Below are 22,723 nucleotides of genomic sequence, written 5' to 3'. Positions count from 1 at the left end.
ACTGCTAGTTTCCCAGTGACAACACAGGAGGTGAGCCACTCCCAGGAGGGTGTTAAGCGACCATTAATCAGCAGGGGAGTTGTAAACCAGGGATTTACAAGCCTGTAAGAGAAGCACCATACAGTGGGGCACTGCTCCACTCTGTGACTCAGCAAAGCCCACCAGGACATATCTGAGTTAGTGTTTTCCAGGCACCTGGACTGAGGAGATAAAAGAGGGAACAAGTATCAGGGGGTAGCCGTGTTAATCTGTATCTACAAAAACAACAAGGAGTCTGGTTAAGGTGCCACCAGACTCCCTGTTGTTTTTAAAAGAGGGAACAGTAGCATCAGGCTTTGGCCTTTCTCCTCCCCCACCTATGCAGGAAGCAACAGGAACGCTGGGAAGACAACTTGAACTGAGGAGTCTGGTCCCAGGCTCAAAGGGGCAGCCTGCGTATTAAGAACTATAACCAACCTGCAACATCCAGTGGGGTGAGAAAGTTGCTTGATCTGAACACTGCTCGTCTAATAAGGGTTAAGATTTAGACTGTGCACAGACCTTTTATTTTCTTTGGTAACTATCTCTGACTTCTCGTGCCAACCACTTAAAATCTCTCTTTCTGTAGTTAATAAACCTGTATTCTATTTTACCTAAAGCAGGGTTTTGGTTGAAGTGTTTGGGAAATCTCCGCTCAGTTTACAGAGGCTAGTGTGTGTCATCTCCACATTGAGGGAGAGGGACTGGGTAATAAATAAGGCCGCAATTCTGTCACGGAAGTCACAGATTCCGTGACTTTCTGCGACTTCCATGACTTCCGCAGCTGGCCACCAGGTGCCCAAGCAGCTGGCCCCAGCAGCGGCTGGTGCAGCTGGCTCTGGGGAGTGCCCAAGCAGTGGCCCCAGGCCTAGCTGCTCTGGCCGCTGCTTGGGTGGCCCTGGGGACCGCCTGGGCAGCGGCTGGCCGGAGCAGCAGCCCCGGGGAGCGCCCCAGCATCGGTCGTGGGGGCAGCCCCGGGGACTGCCAGAGCAGCAGCAGTCCTGGGGATGGCCCTGGAGGCCATCAGGAGAGTGATCCCTGGAGGCCTCGGAGCAGGGCCCCCCCCAGAGCAGTGGGGCCCAGGAGCAGAGATTTAGTCATGGGTATTTATAGTACAAGTCATGGACAGGTCACGGGTATTAAACAAAAATCCCGGCCTGTGACCTGTCCATGACTTGTACTATAAATACCCATGACTAAATCTTAGCCTTAGTAATAAACTTACATTGGTCCGGCTTCTGTCCAGGGCAGGATGGTATATTCCAGGGTGCAAGGCTGGGGGCTTGGGAGATTTGCTGGTGACTGTGTAATTTGTGAGCAGCTCTGGGAGCATTCTGCAATCTGGCTGGGGGGGGGGGGGGCTCCACATGCTGTTGTGCTGAGTGATCACAGCGCCTGGAGGGGTTTGCTGCTTGTCACTAGCAAAGCATTGAGAGAGCCAGCCCAGGCTGGACAATTAAGGGGGCACAGCGGTGCCCCAAGTCCAGGTTCCACCCCAGGGATCCCATCACAACTGTTTTACCTATACAGGTAACAATCACACCCATAACTGAAATAGTTATACTGGTACACAAAACGAGTGCAAACCAGGCCTTTAAGATAAGTGTGGATGGAAAGACCGAGAGCCCAAAGCATTCAGAGGCACATAACGGATTTAAGGGGGATTCTTAACATCCCTAGCTACAGGAAAGCAACCAGCAATTCTTACCGTTAAATACTTAATCCACCTCTTCTGTCTTGTCTTTTGGACTGAAAGCTCTCTGGGCCAGGGACGGTCCCAGGCTGGGTAAGTTCACAGCCCTGTGTTGCTCTTTTGACCTGGAAATCTATTAAACATTTGGAAAGTTTGTACAGCACCTGACACTGCGGGGCCCAGACTTGGTCGGCCTCTAGGTGCTACCACATTATACATGTTAAATAATAATAAGAGAGCTCTTCAGGCTATTTCTGTCCAGGCAGTAATTCTAGCAGCTGCTAAAGTTATATAATAGGCAACATATATAAGATGCACCATGCGTTATATCTTACCCAGGGACAGAATGCAGTTTGAATCGGTGTCAATTTCAATTCAAATTCACCTCCACTCTCCTGATTCTCCCCAGGAATTAATGGACAGGCAGGAAAGGGCAGAGCTGGATTCAAATAGCTTAAAATAGAAAGGAGGGTGGGTGTGTCTGATGTGGGGGTTGGCTCAGTGGGCTCCACGGAGGAGCAGCCCCCTTGCCCAGGAACGTGTATGTTTGTTGGGGGCGTGGAGGGGGAGGAAGTCTAGAGCTGGTTAAAGAGTGGAAAAAGAATTCACACACACCCCCCCCCCCAATTCTTAAAATACTTTCCTATTTTTCTCCACCAAAATCCGCCCACCTTGGCACTCAAGGGGGCTGGTGTGAAGGTGATTTGGAGTCTTGTCCTTCACCCGGCTGAAGGGAAATACCTGATTCGCAATTAACTCCTTCCCATCCCCTCCTTCCCCCACACACACTTAATACCAGAGATTTCAGGCTGTAAATTAGGTGCCTGAGACCATGGTGAAAATGAAAGTGGGACTCTTGGAATCAGCTCTCACCACTCACTGCCTGGAGTCCCTCAGTCCCACCCAGCTCCTCTGTCATCGTGGGGGTCTGGTTTTGGTTCCCAAACGGACTGTGAACTCTCAGACTGGAGGAGAGGAGTTCGAGCAGCTCGAGGCAGCTTTCATGACGCGAGAGGCTTAAAAACCTGTTCTGGGTGGTTAGCAAGGGGGCACTGATGAATTGTTCTCCATGGCCACTGAAGGCAGGACAAGCCGGAATGGGATCTGCCAATCAGGTGCGTTTCCTGAGTTCTCAGACAGCTGACCTGCATTCCCGGCAGTATCCAGGGCCATCTTCCAATGGCTGCTTAGCCCATATTGGGGGCTCAGAGGGAGGCAGTTCTGATTCCAAGAACATACTGGCCTAGATCTCCCCATGGCTGCTTACAAGAGCTCCAAACCACCTTTGAATCGTGGTAGGGTGACCAGACAGCAAATGTGAAAAATTGGGACGGGGGTGGGGGTAATAGGAGCCTATATAAGAAAAAGATGCAAAAATCAGGACTGTCTCTATAAAAATCGGGACATCTGGTCACCATAAATCTTGGGCACATTCCTCTCATGTCTTTGATTTAATACAGTTCACGTTACCCTCTTAGACAGAGGGCATGATTCTGATCTCAGGTATAACTCCACTGAAAGCAACAGGGTTACACCCATCTAAAGCCTGTGTGAGGTCAGACTCAGAGCCAGGGGCTCCAAAAGTTAACAGTCCGTCAGAACTCTTCGAGGTTTGACAAGGCAGGGGTGAAAAGCCACTCTTCTGTCTCGGGTCCTTCTTAGACATCTGGGCTGTCTAGCGCCCAGAAGCGGCTGGGTCGGTGCTTTGTACAGCCTGTGTTCCCTGCTACAGCACAAGGATCGAACACGCTCAGAGGAAACACCGGAGTCGTGCAGGACACAAGACGTCGCGGGTTGTGGAAGTCCTGGCCGGAGCTCTGTGATCAACAGTGAGTTGCATTTTACACTTTATATAAAAATGGGAAGTGATCAGTTATCTAGGCAGAGTCTGCTTGGGGCACTTTGGGCTGAAAACACACCAAAGCCCTGCCATGCAGATCAGGTTTGACTTACGGCCAACAGAGCCAGTTTGAGGAATCTCCCAATCTTTTGGATTCAGTCACTTTCTGCACAGCCACTACTAGAGCGCCAAAGCCAGGTGGGTTAGGTGTGGTTTTACTGTCTCTCTCATCCACAGAAGACAACTCCGGGGAGCACAAGTTAGTGGAGAACCTCTGGAGACCTGCGTCCTATTCCTGGCACCGCCACTGGGTGCAAGTCAAAGTCAGCTCTGTGCCTCAGCTTCCAGATCTGTAAAATGGAGGCGACATGGACCTCCTCTGTGACATGCTTTAAGACCCACTGATGAAAAATGCTTTTATTAAATGGCCTCATGTCAGCCTGGGTAGAGGCATCCAGTCATTTAGGACACAGAGCAGCTGGGGCCAGGGAGATGATGGGTTACTCAGAAGTTAACACCAAAGAAAAGGTGCAAAGTTGATCACTCGTTGATGCTACTCAGTCGGGGATTAGTCTCACCGTGAAGAGGATGGACAAGGGGAGTTCAGAGCTCCTGGCTACTCAAGCTGCCCACGGTGACGTGCAGGATTCCGAGATCAGGAACATTCGCTCATTTCCCCGCGGCCGCACAACCAGAACACAGGACCTGCTGCTGGTCTCTATTGACTTGGCCTGAATTTGAGCCGATTACCTTGGACAAAGAGGCTTTGTAGGTTATGACCAATCCCCTGAGGCTTTCAGTCCCCCCATTTTCATATCAGAAAAACAGCTACAGCCCTTTTGTCTTTCAAACTCATTAAACTATTCGTGTGAGAGCTAGGGGTTATTTTTATGGCAGCCGAGGGATAGAGTGAAGAAGAGGATCTATACATTGCACTGTAATGGACCAGTGGTCTAGTTAGAGCAGGATCTTGTCTCACCAGTGGTCTACACTAGCTACTCAAGGAGGAAGGTGCAAGAAATCTTACGCAGGGGTAATTCTGGAATACCCTCTGCCCTTTCTTGAGTACCTGCTACCCTGCCCTCTGGTAGTTGGTTTATGTGCTGGGGCAGGAGGGGTTTTATAACAGAATAGTCTCATGAGCCACAGGCCCACACCCATTTTTTGAATCCTGAGAAGCTCTTGGCCTCAGCATCATGTGACCATGAGTTCCACAGGCTCGGCCTGTAAAAGGAAACGCTTTCCCAACTCAGTGATTTTTTTTCACCAAAAAAGGAGGGGGAGGGGGTTCAGCAGCTAACGGCACCTTTCTTGATGAAGATTTGAACGGAGACGCTTGGAATTTGTGACCCAAAACACAATCCGCATGAGACCACTGCTGTGTCCTGCCACCACGGAGGTTTATTAAAATGAAAAAAAAAAAAATCCACAATCTGTTATGGAGGCAAACAATAGAAAATAAAAACCCACCAGAAACAGCTTCCCGTGAGAAAGCCCAAGCAAGAAACCAGGGGCCTGAGGGGGTTGGTCCATTGGAGGAGGACAGCCGGATGGAAGGCACTTGGAAGACGGGATAGGGGCAGGCCAGGAGGGGGAGCCTTTACTGGTTGCGTTGAGCAGCCTAAAGTGGAAGGTCCTCCTTGATCAGGACGCGCAGAGGGCAGATCCTGAGGGACCCGGGCGGCGTATCAGGCTTCGGGTTACCCACGTAGAAATAGGGGAAAACCTCGCCACTGAACTGCTCATGGAAGGTGTAGATGTGGCTATTCTGGTCGGCGTCGTAGAAGGAGAGCTCACCCTCGTCGCAGTCCAGTTCCACCCGGATCCGCTTGAGGTCCCGGAGCACCGTCTCCGACCTGGCCGAGTTGGAGGCCCGGCACGTCTCACTGTCTGTGCCCTGCAGGCGGTAGATGTACCAGAAGCCCGAGCGGGCGTCGTGGTGGAAGTTCCACCGGCGGCCGCCGCGCTCCTTGGCCACGCCCACGCGCCAGTTCGTGAGCCCGCCCAGGTCCACCTCCCACGCGTGGGAGCCCTTGGAGAAGCCCCGGGAGCCCAGGACGCAGGGGGCCGAGGAGAAGCGCTCTGGGTTGTCCACCAGTAGCTTGTAGCTGCCATTGGTGATGCTGGTGAGGTTGCTGGAGACGGAGAGCCAGCCCGCGGCAGAGTTGGGGTCAAAGCTGAAGGGAACTGAGAAAGGAGATTTGTCAGGTGCCAGGAGCGGCGTTCGGAGCTAGCGTCATGCTGGTGCGAGGTATAGCCCAGGGCAAACACCCCACCTGCCAGCCTCCACCACCCAACCTCTCCCCGAGCCTACCCCTTGTGTCTGGGGAAAGCCCCAGTCCAGACTCGTAACCCCCACCAACAAGTCCCTCCTCAGAACAACCCCTGCTAGAGCGTCCACAGGGAACACCAGGTGGCACGTGGTTCGTGCTGCTCCCAACTGGCTGGGCACCACGCACCTCCTATTGTCTGCACGACTCCGGCTCTCCAGCCCGTCTTTAACATCATCAGCCCTTTGGGGCAGGGGCTCTCCTTGGCTAGGCATTTGTACAGCCCCAGCACGGCACCACTGTGGGCGGCCAGGCATTACTGCAATGGAAGTGTTTGCCACACCTACGCCCTGCAGGAAACGCTCCCACCTAAGTACGTCTGATCTCCCTAGCAGCTCAGAGCATTACTACAGGGTACCCCCGCCTCATTTCCCAGCCGAGCTGGACAGCTGGAAGGGACACAGCCCAGTCACTCGGGGAGTCCGCAGCAGAGCTGAGAACGTGACCCCGATCCCCAAGTCCCAGAGCAGCGCCTTAGCCACAGGCCATCTTCCCTCCCGGCTCTAAACCCATGCCAGTGATAAGATTTCTAGGGCCGGTCCAAATGACACTCCCCCTCCCGCAGAGCTCAGTGTTTTTTTCCTATTAAGTGTTTCAAAGGGCAACAGTCTCCGCCTTAATTCTGTTTTACCCATTTTGGGCATGGGAATGGCCATCATTTTTTTAGAAACTGGACGAGTTTTGGGCCCTCCCCCCTGTAGCACCCTGGCTCGGCCTGCAGCGGCAGTGAAGTCCGCGCACCATCGGCGCTGCTGGAGAGTTACCCGCTATGCCAATGTCGTCTGTGCAGAGCAACGGCTGTTTCTCAGGAAGGTTACAGCCCGCGGCCGGTGTGATCAGACCCTGGGAGGTCTCGTTCAAGCCCTGCCGGGTGAACTTGGATCTGCCCCGAACTCAACGTTTCTTAGGCCGGGATGGTCACCTTCCACGTCCCAGACAGCGTGGGCCACATGGGGTCGGCACTCGACAAGCCTTGCCCAGGGGCCTCTCCCCAGCTGCAGCGTGCTCCCTACCCCGCTGTGACTCCTGGAGTCAGTGGATTACACCCAGGATGAATCTGGCCTGTAGGGATTTTTACATGCTCTTATCAAGCCGCCCCGACGCCACCATCCCCACTGTGACTCGACTCCAGCTGGCTCTGGCTGTTCACCCCCTTGCCCAGACAATCTGATCCTACTGTGCTCACAGGAGCTGCCTCCCCTCTCTCCGCCCTGATCGCTCGAAGCCACCAGCTCGTTGCAGGGCGTGAATCGGGCAGACGGCCCCTTCCCGCACCCAGCGCTGTCCCGTGTGCAGTTGGGGGAGGGGGGGGGTTCTGAGCAGGGGCCTTGCCCCTACCAGCCCAGATTCACCATGACTGGCGGGCTCCTTGCCTGGTTATCATGACAGGAGCATGTGTGCAGAGCGCAGAACCAGCCACGTATGGTAAACCCCTTATGTGCCAAAGCGACAGGCAAGGACGGACCTGAGCTTGAAGTTCTGGGCAAGGTCCCCCACCCCAAGGCTCTCCCTGCACATCCCCAGCTCAGCCCCTGCAGGCCTAAACCCGCAGATGAGCTCTGCCAATATATCTCGGTCCCGAGCAGCAGCACCCCCTGGTGGAAACCCCTGATATAACCCTGAGGTTATCCCATTTCATCTTCAGCTGCAGCACCCCTGGCTAGCCTAGAGGGTCCCTAGCCTGTCCCTCCATCTCTGCCATTGCACCTCTCAAACCCACAGCATCCCCACCTCCTATGGTGGTTATGAGCCCCACACATCACCCCCACCCCCAATATACTCAGTAAAAGGCAGAGCTAAGCTGCCGGGCACAGAGAAGAAAGCCTCTCTGGGATGGACTGATGGGTGCGAGGATGGGTGCACTGGGTAAGAGATTAAACCTCAGGACCTCCAAGGAAGCATTCTCTGAAGTGCTTCCAGATCCACACGCAGGGCCAGTGAGACAGGCAGAACCGCGGGGCCTCCATGTGTGGATGAGACGATGGTGTTTGGAGGAGGGATTTAGGTTTATTAAGCACAGGGGGACCTTTGGGGTCAGAAGGAGCTGATACAGGAGGGATGGGCTTTGCCCAAGTCAAAACGGACCCAGATTGCTGGCACATAAAATTAAAAGAAAGTCAGGGGAGTTTTTAAACTTAGGGCTGGGGAAGCCAACAGATGCCGCCCTTAGGGGAGGATTTATTAAAGGTGATACTTTATATCCTAGTGAAGAGGAGAAGAGAGAAGATGACAATACTGGTAGGAACGGAAGAGAAACAGTCAAAGGAAAACATCCCATTCAATTACATCACATGAAGGCAGACAACTAAATATTGACAAATGTTCTAAGTGCTTGTATACAAATACAAGAAGTCTAAATCCTAAGATGGGTGAACTTGAGGGCCTGGTATTAAAGGAGGATATTGATATAATAAGCATTGCAGAAACTTGGTGGAATAATTTTATTTCATGCGACACGGTGATACTAGGGTACAAAATATATAGCAGGGGTCTCAAAGTCCCAGCCATCTGCGGTCTAAAAACCCCCCCACTGTGGCCTGCGGAGGAGAGACGCAGGCAGCCACGCTGCTGGCAATGTCTGCTGCAGGCGCCGCCCCCCGCAGCTCCCATTAGCTGTGGGAGAGGGACAGAGACAACCTCACTAGCATCTGACATAGGAATGACAGAGTAGGTCACGCTGATGCGGGAGTGGCACTGTAGGTGAAAGAATCTACTATGTGAAGGAAACAGTACCATAGACTCTACAGATAGAAATTCCATGCTTGAATAATAAAGAGTCTAGCAGTAGGAATATACTACTGCCACTGAAGCAGGATGGGGCAGTGATTGTGAAATACTCAGGGAGATTAGAGAGGCTACAAAAAACAAACAAACAAAACAAAAACAGAAAACCCAATAATAATGGGGGATTTCAACTATCCCCATATTGACTGGGTACATGTCACCTCAGGACAGGATGCAAAAATACAATTTCTACACAGGTTTCAGAGTAGCAGCCGTGTTAGTCTATATCCGCAAAAAGAACAGGAGTACTTGTGGCACCTTAGAGACTAACACATTTAAGCTCATGCTCAAATAAATGTGTTAGTCTCTAAGGTGCCACAAGTACTCCTGTTCTAATTTTTACACACTATCAAGGACTGCTTCTGGGAGCAGCTAGTCCTGGAAATCGCAAGGGGAGAGGCAATTGTTGATTTAGTTCTAAGTGGCACACAGGATCTGGTCCAAGATGTAAATATAGCTGAACCACGAAGTGATAGCAACCATAATGTAATTACGTTTAAGCAGCCTTGTAGGGCTGAAAATACCACAGAAGCATTTAACTTCCAAAAGGGGAACTATACAAAAATGAGGAAGCGAGTTAAACAGAAATTAAAAGGCACAGCCACAAGAGTGAAATGCCTACAAGCTGCATGGAAACTTTTTAAAACCACCATAATAGAAGCTCAAACTATTTGTTATCCCAATTAAAAAACAAAACAAAAAACAAAAAAAAACTAATAAGAGGACCAAAAAAAAATAAAAATGCCACCATGGCTAAACAGAGTAAAAAAGGAGGTTAGAAGCAAAAAGGGATCCTTTAACAATTGGAAGTCAAATCCTGTAATGAACAAAGGGGAAGGAGGGGAAAGAGTTCCCTTTTATGGACACCCAGCTAGCTATAAAGTCCCTCTTGGTGGCTGCTTGCTTTATCTGTAAAGGGCTAAAAAGTCCCGCAGGTAAAGAAAAGAGAGTGGGCACCTGACCAAAAGAGCCAATGGGAAGGCTAGAACTCTTTAAAATGGGAAAGAAGCTTTCCCTTTGTCTCTCTGTTGTTCTCTCTGGGCTGAAGAGACGGGAGCAGCTGGAATGCTGTGTGAAGTTTGGACCAGGTATGAAAATTCATCGTCCATACCTAGAAGGATTCATTGGGACGGAACGTTTAGATAGACGGGATTAGGTTTATTTCTTTTATTTACTGTAAGGCTTGCGGACTCCTCCGTGCTAACCCCAGAGGCTTTTGTTTGCTTTAAACTGAACCCCCAAGAAAGCTATTTTGGATGCTTAATTTTTGGAATTGCTCTTTTAAAATCTAGCAAAAGCTTAAGTTCCAGATGTATTTTTTTTGGTTTTAATAAAATTTACCTTTTTTAAGAACAGGATTGGATTTTTGCTGTATTTAATTTTTAGAATCCTTGGGGGCCCCCACCTTCTGCACTCGAAGTGCCAGAGTGGGGAATCAGCCTTACAAATCCCAACTGAGGAAAACAGAAAGGAGCATAAACTCTGGCAAGTCAAGTGTAAAAGTATAATTAGATAGGCCAAAAAATGTGTCTTTTGCTAGTTCTTGTTAAACTATTAGAATTCTAATAGAGTGTGACACTCTTTGAGAGTGTCAATAAACATGTGGACAAGGGTGATCCAGTGGATATAGCGTACTTGGACAAGGTCCCACACCAAAGGCTCTTCGCAAACTAAGCAGTCATGGGGTAAGAGGGAAGGTCCCCTCATGGATCAGTAACTGGTTAAAAGACAAGGAACACACAGTAGGAATAAATGGCCAGTTTTGACAGTGGAGAGAGGTAAATAGCAGGTTCCCCCTAGGATCTGTAGTGGGACCAGTGCTGTTCAACATATTCATAAATGATCTGGAAAAAAGGGTCAACAGGTGGCAAAGTTTGCAGAGGATACAAAATTACTCAGGATAGAGTTAAGTCCAACACTGACTGTAAAGACTTACAAAGGGATCTCACTAAACTGAGTGACCGGGCAACAAAATAGCAGATGAAATGCAGTGTTGATAAATGCAAAGTAATGCCCATTGGAAAAAATAACCCCAACTATACACACAAACTGATGGAATGTAAATTAGCTGTTACCATTCAAGAAAGATCTTGGAGTCATTGTGGATAGTTCTCCGAAAACATCCACTCAATATGCAGCGGCAGTCAAAAAAGCTAACAATGTTAGGAACCATTAGGAAAGGGATCGATAATAAGACTCATAATATCATGCTGCCACTATATAAAGCCACAGTACACCCACCCCTTGAATACTGCATGCAGATCTGGTCACCCCATCTCAAAAAAAGTTATATTGGAATTGGAAAAAGTACAGAGAAGGGCAACAAATAAGGAGATTAAAGAGGCTGGGACTGTTCAGCTTAGAAAAAGAGATGAGGAAGGAGGGATATGAGAGAGGTCTATAAAATCATGACTGATGTGGAGAAAGTAAGTGTTATTTACTCCTTCTCATAACACACAAGAACCAGGGGTCACCCAATGAAATTAACAGGCAGCAGGTTTAAAAGAAACAGAGGAAGTATTTCTTCACACAACGCGCAGTTAACCTGTGGAACTGGTTGCCAGGGGATGTTGTGAAGGCCAAAAGAATAACTGGGTTCAAAAAAAGAACTAGATAAGTTCTCGTGGAGGATTGGTCCGTCAGTGGCTATTAGCCAAGATGGTCAGGGGCACAATGCCGTGCTCTGGGTGTCCTAAGCCTCTAACTGCCAGGAGCTGGGACTGGCCAACAGGAGATGGATCACTAGAGAAAGAGCCTTGTTCTGTTCATTCCCTCTGAAGCACCTGACACCAGCCACTGTCAGCAGACAGGATACTGGGCTAGATGGACCATTGGTCTGATCCAGTATGGCCCATTCTTATGCATGTCCCACTGCCCTCTAGTGGATAAAATGAGGATCTCCATGTGTAAGTCTCGAGACGGGGCTGCCTCTCTAGCTCAAACAGAGCGGAGAGTTGAGCTTTCTTCAGTTTAGCAGCACCTGGAGTCTGTTTATGCAGCACCTATGGCTGCTCCCTGTAACCCACTGTTCAGGGTGTGTTATTCTCTGCAGATTGGGGACAGAGGAGGAATCGGTTACAGCTCCCAGCCAGCAGGTTTGGTCAGGCTCTTAGCTCTGCGTCCTAAGACACAAACCAGCCTGGGTTACATGTGCCAGTGTAACAACCCCACATCCAGGTCGTCAGCAGGGTTTAAACCCACAGGCTTCAATGCCACAGGCCTCTACCACCTGAGCGAAACGAGTAAGTGCATTAGCAGTAGTAGGCTGTTAGCCTCCAGGTGGACCAGCCCCAGTAGCTTTGAAGGCATGCAAAGCTCCATGGTGCTCCCAGCCCGGAAGTCTGAGCAACCCTGTGGTTTTAAGTTACCTGGTGCATCGGCCACCACCTACCCACCTCACTCACTGCCCAGCGTCCTCAGCGCCTTACCTACTGTAATGATGTCCAGCATCTTCTTCCACACGTCATACTGCAGCGACCCCAGGAACTTGGGGACATCAACCAGCATTCCCGGCGGGATGGCTTCCGGCTCCTCTGCTGTGCAGGCAATTCTGGGGAGATGCGGGAGAAGGTTACACGGAACCCGTCGGGAGAGGCCATGCTCCAGGGGGTTACCGCAAAGGATCGCTTAAGTCGGGGAGGGCGTTCTGTTCTGCCTGCAGGTGACGGTTACAGTCCAATGTCCCACCACTGAGGCCGGGCCAGGGATGGAGATCCCCAAGGCACTGCTGAGTCACCCCAGCATGAGGCTAGGGGGTACTGTGCTGAGGGAGGGGGTGTCTTTCAAACAGGGCTTTGAAACCAAATCCTCAGGGATTCCACAGCACTTTCCCTGGTTAGATTCCAGCTTGGGTAGTTACAGCCTGTCTGCAACCATCCTTCGTTTATTTGGAGACGGGACCCTTCGTTTCCAGGCCTGAACGGCTGCCTAGGGTCATCCCCGGGGGTGGGTGGGGGGGAGCGGAGCTGCAATTCCTGCCTCCGGTACTGGAGATTAGTTCAAGGCCCAATGTGGAGCTTGGGAGGGTGAGATTAGAACGGTTTCAACCCTGATTTCACACTTCAGGCTCCTCTTTACCACGTGCGATTTTGTAAATTGCTCTGGGACCCGAGGGATCACGAGCTGCATTGTCAGAGGTGCTTGGCACCGGCAGGAATTGCTGGTACTCTGCAACCTCGAAAACAAGGATCTCTATGAAAGTACCACCTCCACCTATTCGCAGCCATACGTATCCCGCAGCGTTTTCATGTCCCCCCGCAGGAAGGTTTCAAGGTGGGGTCTGTGTCACGGACAAAGCCGTTTCACTCGGGATTGGGAACGCCGCGGGACTTGGTGTAAGAGGGCCACGTTTGAGCCAATAAACCCCAGCTGCACATTCAGGATTTCAAACACTCAGGAACCTACCTGCGCTTGCGGTTCTTGTGTTTCTGAAAGAGAGAGAGAGAGAGAGACGTCGCACGTTAAACCCACACAAGGCGCTTTTGTAACAATCAAAGGAACTGACAATGGTGGACAGAAATGTGCCCTGGAGACCGGGCTGTTATGCACTGGAGCATCTGACTGCACAATCGGGGAGGGGGGGGGGAAGAGGGCGGTTTGCTATTCTCATGCCCAGGTTTGGGGCAATCCAAAGTGCAAACCCCCCTGTAGTGAGTCGGTGTGGCTCCCCTCCTGCCCAGAAGAGGGAGCACTCTTGCAGGCACCAGAGTGGGCGGAGCCACCACCGCCTGTTCCCGCCCCCCGAAAGTCAAGGGGTGGGACAGGAAGTATAAAGGCCGGCCGCCGGAGCTCAGTCAGAGCCCGGCCACCGCAGGGAGCAGACGTGCGGCCGGGAGCTCCCGGCCGGGATACCTCCGAGGCCGTTGCCCTAGCTGGCCGGAGCTGCCCCGAGCCCACTACGAGGAGGAGCCGCCGGAGCCCGTCCCCTCCCGTCGTTGGGAGGAGCCCGTGGAACTCCCACACACAAACCCCGAAGGCGAGACCGCACCAGAGCCCCTCCGCCCCTGCTGTTACCCGGAGGAGCCGCCCGAGTGCAATTGGCCGGATTTCCCCACGGAGCTGCCGGACCTGCCACCAAGCCCCGGCCGAGAGGAGCTCATGCTGGTGGACTGGACTGGGCCCGATGCCACGGACAAGGTAGGCCCTGAGGGGGATCTTGGAAGTAGCCCGGGGGTAGCCGACCCCGGTCAGGCTGCATGTGAGCCCATGTCAGTGTGTTTCGGTCAGGATACCCCACTGACCAGCAGCGGCAGTAACCGCTGCTAGGGCCCCGGGCTGGGACGCAGTGGAGTGGGTGGGCCTGCGTTCCCCCCTGCCACCCCCGCTGTAACTGTTTGTGCCCCGCCCTGATCCAGGGCCTGGGCCTCCCAGCTCCCTGTTATACTGTCGCTCAGCCCTGTCCCAAAGAGCCTGAGCTGTGACTGTTTGTGCCCTGCCCTGATCCAGGACCTGGGCCTTCCTTACCTGATTGTTTGCTCAGCCCTGGCACCAAAGGGCCTGAGCTCCCTGAATTGTTTGTTTGCCCAGCCCCTGCACCAAAGGGCCTGGGCTCCTGGACTGCTTGTCTGCTCAGCCCCTGCACCAGAGGACCTGAGTCCTGAACTACCTGGTTGTTTGTTCCACCAGTAGTGAGTCGGTGTGGCTCTCCTCCTGCCCAGGAGGGTCGAGCCCTGACACGAACCTTTTACACCCCCACAACAAAGCCACATGCTTCTGAGCAGGTTTCAGAGAGACTTTACGTTGAAAATGTGATTGTTTTGCCCGCACAGCCCGGAAGAGCTGCCGACTCGCAACACAGGCAGGAGACAGGCAAGGTCTCCTTTCCCGGTTGCATCCCATTCCCTTCTAGTTATTCCCTCCCCTCTCAGTCCCTTCTGTAGCACACTAAGGGCTTGTCTACATAGGCGCTGACTCTGTATATCTTTTGCATAAGGCGGGAACCCTTTGTCCCTCTGGGTTTCCACCCCCCCTCACTGGAAAAGCACCAGGTTAAAGATGGATTCCAGTTCAGGTGACATGATCACATGTCACTGCAAGACTTCATTACTCACTTGCCAGCACACATATACAGGAAGACTCACAGGTAAACACAGTCATCTGCAGACAATGGTCCTTGTTAATGGGAGTCATCAAGATTCCAAACCATCATTAATGGCCCACACTTTACATAATTACAATAGGCCCTCAGAGTTATGTTTTATATTTCTAGTTTTAGATACAAGAGTGGTACCTTTATACAAATCGGATGATCACACTCAGTAGATTATAAGCTTTGTAATGATACCTTACAAGAGACCTTTTGCATGAAGCATATGAAGCATGGGGAAAAATTAGTGGATGCTCTGCACCCACCGGCAGCCAAGCCCCCCCCCCCCCCCCCAAGCCCTTGGTCCTTTGTGGCTCATCATGTGTCCAAACCCTCTCCGATGCGCCAGCGTCCTTGGGGGAGCCGTGCTCGAAACTGAGGTCAGCTACCCAGAGCCACATGGAGAGGGACCCACCACTCCTTACTACGGGAGGCTTCTGCCCAGCAAACCCTAAATTGCAACAGTCATTCTTCGCTGCCACCTCACATCATGCCCTGCCCCCGCCCCCGTCTCCATGCCCTGCCCCCGCCCCGTTAAGCGCCATTTCAGATTATTGTTCCCAGACAAATTGCAGCTTATGTCCTGCCTTGGTCTCCAGATCCTCCGTTATTTCTCTGGGGGGGTAAAGGCTCCCCCACAGAGGCCCCCAGTGGCTCTGGTAACCTGTGATTATTTGGTCCCAGGAGAAGCAGGCGGCTGCATTAGCTATAGCTGAAGACTAACAATGACCATGTGTTAACCATTGCACTGCTGTCATTTGAGCAGAAACCTCTAGCTCCCCTGGGATGTGGGTGGAGCTTTGACAGTGGGCGGAGCTAGGATGTAGTTTGACCACTCCCCCTACCCACAACTCCCCCATCTGAGCACTGCAGGCATAGGGAGGAGGGCGGCATTACCCTGAGGAAGGAAACGTCGTCCTCAGTCAGGTCAGCCTGCAGCTGGTTGGCCTCGTGCAGCAGGGCACCGCTGTCCTCCGACAGCTTCTTGATCTTGCCCTCGATCAGGTCCCGCTTGTGCCGGGCCTCCTCGTGCAGCTCCGACAGCACAGCCTTCTCCTCGCCCCGCAGGAACTCATGCAGCTTCTCAAACTCCTTCCTGATCTGATCCTCCAGCCTGGTCACCTCCACCTGCCCGGCGGGAGGAAGAGCAGGACCATAGCAGCGACCTGACTTAGACCTGGCGCTTCCCACCCCCAGGGGGTCGCTGCACCCAACACCCCCCACAGGGCGACAGGACCCCACTCTAGGACAGGAAGGGAAGAATGTCACTGCCATACAAACAACAACTAGCTGGGGGGCCCCTGCCCCACGGAGTTTACAATCTAAGAAACTGCTCAGAGTTTTTCCCATGACTTTCATTAAAAAAAAATTTAAAAAAGTCAGTTTTGTCCAAATCTTGGTTGCACAAAAACCGTCTGAGGCTGAAGAATCTTGATTTTTCAACACAAAAAAAAACTGAAAGCAAAAATGTGAGTTTTGTGTTTCCCGGATGGAAAACATTTTGGGTTTAGGCACCGACTTCCCCGCTGCCCGGTGGGTGCTCGACCCCCCGCCCTGCCCTCGCCCCACCCACCCACATTCCACCCCTTCCCCAAAGTGCCTGCCCCCATTCCTGCCCCCTTCCCCCAAGTCCCCACCCCTGCCCCGCCTCTTCTCCACCTCCTCCCCTGAGCACACGGGTCCCCGCTCCTCCCACTCCCTCCCAGAAAGTCCTAAGCACTGCCCAACAGCTGTTAGGCGAGGGGGGGGGGGGCGGGAAGCGCTGGAAGGGATGGGGAGGAGCGGGGACGTAGTGCGCTCGGGGGTGGGGGAGGCAGCGAGGAGGGGGGAGCTTGGCTGCCGGTGGGTGGGGAGCACCTGCTAATTTTTCCCCATGGGTGCTCCAACGCCTATGGTTTAGGGCCCCCTGGAAAAATTGAAAAGGGAAGGGGAGAGCTGAAAACCCAAACGGGAGGGAAAGGAGTTGAAAGCCCAAATCAAAACGTTGCAATTCAAAATGAAAATTTATCTAATTTTTTTCCACCCAAAACTGACATTTTTCCTGGAGGAAAAAAAAAGGGGGGCTATTTTGACCAGCTCTGCTAAACAGGGCACAGGGCAGGAGCCCCATTGGGCTGACGGGGAATGAACGCAGAAGTGGTGAAATGGCTTAACTAAGTTCCCCCAGAGTCTGACAGAGCCAGCAGCTGAACCCAGATCCTGAGCCCCACTCCCCGACCCCCAGTCCCCAGGGCATGCCTTTGCTCCCACGGGGAACCCACATTATAGCTTATTCCTTTGGCCACCAGCAGAACCTCACTGGCCACCATGCCCAGGAAGATCCATTGTCCCAGGTGGGAACTCCATGGTCCCTTGGGTTTCCCAGCCATGGGCCAGAGCTCTAGAGACCGGCCAGCATTTCCCATCCAGTGCCAGCCTCCTGCACGGAAAGCAGCCTCTGCTACTGCTCAGTCCATTTCAGAGTCAAGGAGCACTCCAGGGTAGGGGAAGCTACAGACCCCCACTGGGCTTGCAATAGTTAAACCAGCCACACCTGTGGCCACCCAGCCCATCGTTCTACTAACCATTCCCAGGGCTTAAGCGCGCTGGAGAATGATGAGCCACACGGGATGAGTGCCCCACAACACCAGCAGCTCCCCCAGCCCTGCCTCTGCAGCTATACCCCCCCCCACACCCCAATACGGCACTCCCCACTCCCTCCTCAGCTCAGCTCCCCCAGAGTTCTCACAGCAGCAACTGGCCTCACCTCACCGATGTCTCCCCCAGGGGAGTTTGTTTTTTTTTCTCCCCAGGTCACCAAACCTGGTCCACAGGCCTCCAACTGCCCAGGACCCTCAGAGGACAAGGCCAGGGAGAGCCCCCTCCCCTCCAATCCCATCCCTGGGCAGGGGGTCCCACAAGTGGGTGATTCTCCAAGGCATGGAGGGCAGCTGGAGGCCTCTCTGCCATTGCAAAGGAATGGGGGATCAGGAGCCCGGTTCCTGTTTGTGCCTTTGGGAATCTCTCCGCCTCCCTACACCGTCCACTGGGGGGGGGGGGGGGGGGGGGTTTTCAGGAATCTTCATCCGGGGCCTCTGGTACGTTCCCAAAGATCTCTGCGGCTTTGCCCAGGCTTGTCGCGAAGGGATTAAGAAAGGCAAAGCCCAGGGCTCCCAGCTGCTTGCTGGGCTGCAGCACGCGTCAAACAGTGCATGTGCCGGTGCACTCCCTGCTTCCCTGTTACTCCTGCCCCCACCCTCCCAATCCCAACCCAGAGTCCTGACCCCAAGGCGCAGCACAGACAGGGGCTGATTCTCCCTCCTGTGACCCCAGTCTGCCACCCCACAACACTCCTGCCATTATGTGGGATTGCTGGCATGGGATGGGGCAGCGTTCCACCCCAGAGGTGGCTGCATTTCTGCCACGGGAGTGTGATCCACTAGGTACAGTTTGCAAAGGGCCTTTGGATCCTGCGGGATGAAAGGCTCCATTGAGAGACGTTTTCAAACAAGGCCCAGTCACACAGGGAGAATAGGTGGCCCTGGGCTGTGGCACCAACTCTAACTCGTGACTCAGCTCCGCCTGGCAGCAGTGAGAAAGACTCAGCAGCCAATTCCCTGTGGGTTGGGCCCCACAGCCAATAAGGCCAGCGGCAGGTTTGCGATCAGCTAAGACCCCCTTTGCAGTGCCTGTAGGGCTATCTCCCCGGATAGGGACTGTGCAATCCGCCAACCCACCTCAAACTGGCAGTTTACCTGGTTGTGCTTGGAGATTGACTCGTACGACCGCCGGACTGCCCCAAAATCCTTCACCTTGTCCCGCAGGGAGTTCTCCATGTTCCTCCACTTGGCCTGCAAGAAGGAGATGCTCCTTATATAGCACGTTCCTCAATGGCAGGCCTTTGTCAGGGACCCCTTTTATTTTTATACATATATATATACATACACATGTATACATATACATACGCATGTGTGTGTAATTTTATATATACACACATGTACACACTCTCTCTGCCCCCCCGTGTGAAGTCACATCAGCTCATTAACTGTTCCCTCTAATTTTTCCCCCACGCATGTGTGGAATGAATTTGGTCATGTGCATCAATACGGAGCGGATGTGTGACATGTGGTAGGAGTGAGGCCGAGGGGTTCAGAGTGTGGGACGGGGCTCAGGGCTGGGGCAGAGGGTTGAGGTGCGGGGGGGGGAGGGGGGAGGGCGTGAGGACTCCGGCTGGGGCTGCAGGCTCTGGGGTAGGGCCAAGGATGAGGGGCTCAGGGCTGGGAGTGCAGGCTCTGGGGTGGGGCTGGGGATGAGGGGTTTGGGGTACAGGCTGCCCCGGGGCTAAAACAGGGAGACAGGACTCCCCTCAGCTCTCTCCCTCCTCAGCAGCACCTGGGCTAGGGCAGAGAGGCACCTCTCCCCCAGTCGCGGCAGGGCCAGGCCGGGGCTGGGTTGGTGCCAGCAGGGAGAGGCGTCTCTCCCCACCGCAGCTCTGAGCGCCTGCGTGGTGCTTAATAGGCTGCTGCGTGGCCGCGTGGCTTAGAGGGAACGTAGCTCATTAACAATAACAAGTTGCATTTCGCTAGCCCTTTCCCTCTGGGGACCTCCAAGCACCTTACAACCATCAGCCTAGCCTCACAACACTCCGGAATCTAAACACTCCGGCTTCAGCGTGTAAGACACTGCCCCTGGGGGCAGGTGAGCCAGTGAATGCCTCTTGCAGGGTTTTCTGCCCCTTCCACTGAAACATCTGGTCCTGGCCACGGTCCGAGACAGGACCCTTGGCTAGAGGAGCCCTGGGCCTCATCCTGTCTGGAAATCCCCATGTTCCCAATGCTGATTCTCCCTGTTTTGCAGACAGGAAGCATGCAACGAGAGGGTGAGTGACTCACGCCTGCTCACAGCACGGCTGGGATGAGAGCGCAGGAGGCTTGACTGCCAGGGCTGTGTCTCAACCACTAGGCCATGCTACCCCCCCCTCCCTGTGCACTGTCAGTCGGGGTTATAAACAGATTTCAGAGCCTGCCCCAACGGCTGCTGCTGCATTTGAATTAAGGCACGGCCCCTTCCCAAGTGACTCACTCGGCCAGTGACGACAGCAGCTCCAATTTCCCTTTTCCGGCTGGAAGAGCAAAACCACTGTCTGGAGATCGGCCCTGCTCCCTGGCTCGTGACTGGGGAGAGGCTCAGAGCATCACTGCTCTGCCACAGTGTCTCATCCTTCCCCCATGCCAGCGCTAAGCACACTTCACTGCCCTTGCCCCGTGGATCCCACTCTCCAGGCGTGGGGCCATGGCAGGATCATTGCTGAAGATGGGGCCATTCACCATCCAAAGACACACAAACGGTCTCCAGGCTGGGGATAGTGCAAGCCGGACCCCATGCGGTCCCATTCCAGAGCTCTCTCCAGCTCCTGCCATACCGCTAACAGGGCAAGCGACTGCCCTGGGTCTCCTGCCTGGGGACTGGGCAGGCAAGCCACACGGCACACCGGCTTTTCAATGCATCCCAGCCACCGGGCGGTGCAGAGAGGAGAGGAGCCGGCAGAGCAGTGAAGCAGCGCCCTTACAGACAGGGTACCTTGGAAACCGAGTAAGAGCAGAGAGACCTGGTGCCTTTCACTCAGGCCTGCCCCCCCAAACACACAGTCACGCTACAGCTGGCTACCTGCTTACAGCTGCCCCTACTTCCTGCTAGTTATTAAGGGGAGCTCCATCAAAATCCCAGTCCCGGGGCCACAGGCAGTTAGCATGTAAGGCAGGGCTGCACATGCATGATATTCTGCAAGGGGGGGAAAGCTCTGTGCCCCCCCCATCTAAGGCCCCCCTCCCCGCAGTAAGATACACCTCCCTCTGGGCGATCCGAGGTGCAGTCCACTCCCATCATGGAAGTGCCACTGGGTGCATCCCCGTATCCCAGCCGTGCACATTCCTGTATCCCACGTACAACCGGACCCGTACCACGCGTGTGCCCCCAGGCCATGGGGTACCCGCCGAGGGCAAATCCCTCGTGCAGTGCAGAGTCGTCGTGCACGCCAGGTGTCCACGCCGCCCAGCACACGCCTCCGGGCGCACACCTTCCCCGGCACCACACTCCCACCCTCGCACGTGTCTCCCCTGCACGTCCAGGCCCGCGCATTGCTCCGGGCACGCGCCGCCCCCGGCCACTCACCCTGTAGTCCTTGGCCGTCTCCGCCACCGGCCGCACCTTGTGGCCCTGGTGCTGCTTGGCGCTCTGGCACAGGGCACACACCAGCTCCTTGTCGTCGTGGCAGAAGAGCTTGGCCTCCTCGCGGTGCAGGGCGCACAGGGCGGGACCGGCCGGGGCGCCCCGCCGGCTCTCCTCCCGCAGCAGCATCTCCACCAGGTTGTTGAGCGTGTGGTTGACCCGCAGCTCGCCCAGCGGGGCCAGCTCCTTGCACACGGGGCAGGCGTGGCGGGGCTGGTGCTCCCACGAGCGGCTCACGCAGGCCCGGCAGAAGTTGTGCCCGCAGCCCAGGGTCACGGCCTCGCGGAACGGGTCGTAGCAGATGGGGCAGAGCAGCTCCTCTTTGAAGGTGGCGCCGGGGTGGGAGGCGGCGGCGGCAGAAGCGGCGTCGGTCTCCATGGCCCTGCGGGGGGGCAAAGGGGAGTCAAACCGGCGCAGAGACAAACACCCCGACTGGAAAAACCGCCGCGGCGGCTGCTGCTGCTGCGATCCCGGCCGCTGACTCACGGCGGGGGGAAGCCGAGCCCAGCCCCGCCGGCGGCGCTGAGTGACGCTGCGTCAGGCCAGTGGGAGCCGCCGCGGCGCCGCGGTGGTGGGCGCGGCCGGGAAGGGGCCGCTGCTCCCGGGGCGGCGGGGGTGAATCGGACTGCCTCTGCCCCGCTGCTGCCCGGGGCTCGCTCCCTCCTGCCACCCAGGGGAGCTCGGGGAAGATCCGCCCCCGCGTAACGCCCGCCCCCGCCGCCAGATCGCAGGCGCCCGCCCCGGCTGCAGACCGGCCAGCGCCCCGTGCCGGGCTGGGCTTTACCTGGGCTCGGAGCAGGCGGCGGGGCCCCAGGCCGGGAGGCACCGTTTGCAGCAGCCCCGGGCTCGGCGCTGCCTGCGCGGGGGCCGGGCGGAGTCTCCGGGCATCGCTGGGGCGATCGGACCCCGGGAGAGAGGAGCTACCGCAACCGGGTCTTTCCTTTTATGTCCCTGGGCTGGAGCCGGGCTCCACCCCTGGCCGGCCCCTCCGGGGCTAGGGAGCGGCTCCCGCAGCCCACGCCAGGGTGCGGGGTGGGAGGTGCGGCCCGGGAGCGGGACGGGCCGTGGCTCGGAAGGGGGCGGAGGATGAGACAGGAGAGTCGCTTTCTTCCAACCCTGAACAAGGAGATTGCTCAGAAGAGGGAAACAGGCTTCGCTTTGCAGCAGCTCTACAAGCCCCTCGCCCCCCCGGGCTGAGACCCCTTTACGCACAGCACAGATCAGGGCCGCCCAGAGGATTCAGGGGGCCTGGGGCAAAGCAATTTCGGGGGCCCCTTACATAAAAAAAAGTTGCAATACTGTAGAATACTATATTCTCGTGGGGGCCCCTGTGGGGCCTGGGGCAAATTGCCCCATTTGCCCCCCCCCCCCGGCGGCCCTGGCACAGATCCCCAGAGAGACTCCACGGGTCTTGTCACACTATGATCCGTGTGTGTGTGTGTGTGTGTGTGTGTGTGTGTAGGCTAGTCTTTGTCCCTGGGCCTGTGTCTGTTGCCCTTTGCACTGGCCTTGAGAGGGGCCGGAGTTGGGTTTATTAGTGCAATAAATTAATGATTGTCCAACCGTTTGTTACCTTCCTAAATCCATGCTACAGGGGCTGGCGCAACAGGGCCTGGCTGGTGCCAGCGCTCGGCTACCATGGTCTGAGGCTCACACAGAGCCCACCCAGCTGCAGAGGGCCAAAGGGGATGTTAGCCTAGGGGTGGGCAAACTTTTTGGCCCGAGGGCCGCATCGGGGTATGGAAATCGTATGGCAGGCCATGAAG

General features: G+C 54.8%; 1 protein-coding gene across 1 annotated transcript; it reads right to left on the bottom strand.

The window, feature by feature from the left end:
• Positions 1-5,172: 5,172 nt before the first annotated feature.
• Positions 5,173-21,845, bottom strand: TRIM35 (tripartite motif containing 35). Its single transcript, XM_065402117.1, has 7 exons — positions 21,742-21,845; positions 20,901-21,339; positions 18,485-18,580; positions 15,648-15,878; positions 13,070-13,092; positions 12,094-12,215; positions 5,173-5,738 (listed from the first exon to the last, which is right to left on the bottom strand). Exons 1-7 carry the CDS (start codon positions 21,843-21,845, stop codon positions 5,173-5,175), a joined length of 1,581 nt encoding a protein of 526 aa, XP_065258189.1.
• Positions 21,846-22,723: the final 878 nt, after the last annotated feature.

Source organism: Emys orbicularis, chromosome 3, assembly GCF_028017835.1.
Source record: "Emys orbicularis isolate rEmyOrb1 chromosome 3, rEmyOrb1.hap1, whole genome shotgun sequence".
NCBI classification, from domain to species: Eukaryota; Metazoa; Chordata; order Testudines; family Emydidae; genus Emys; species Emys orbicularis.
This window is presented reverse-complemented; position numbering and strand designations above follow the sequence as displayed.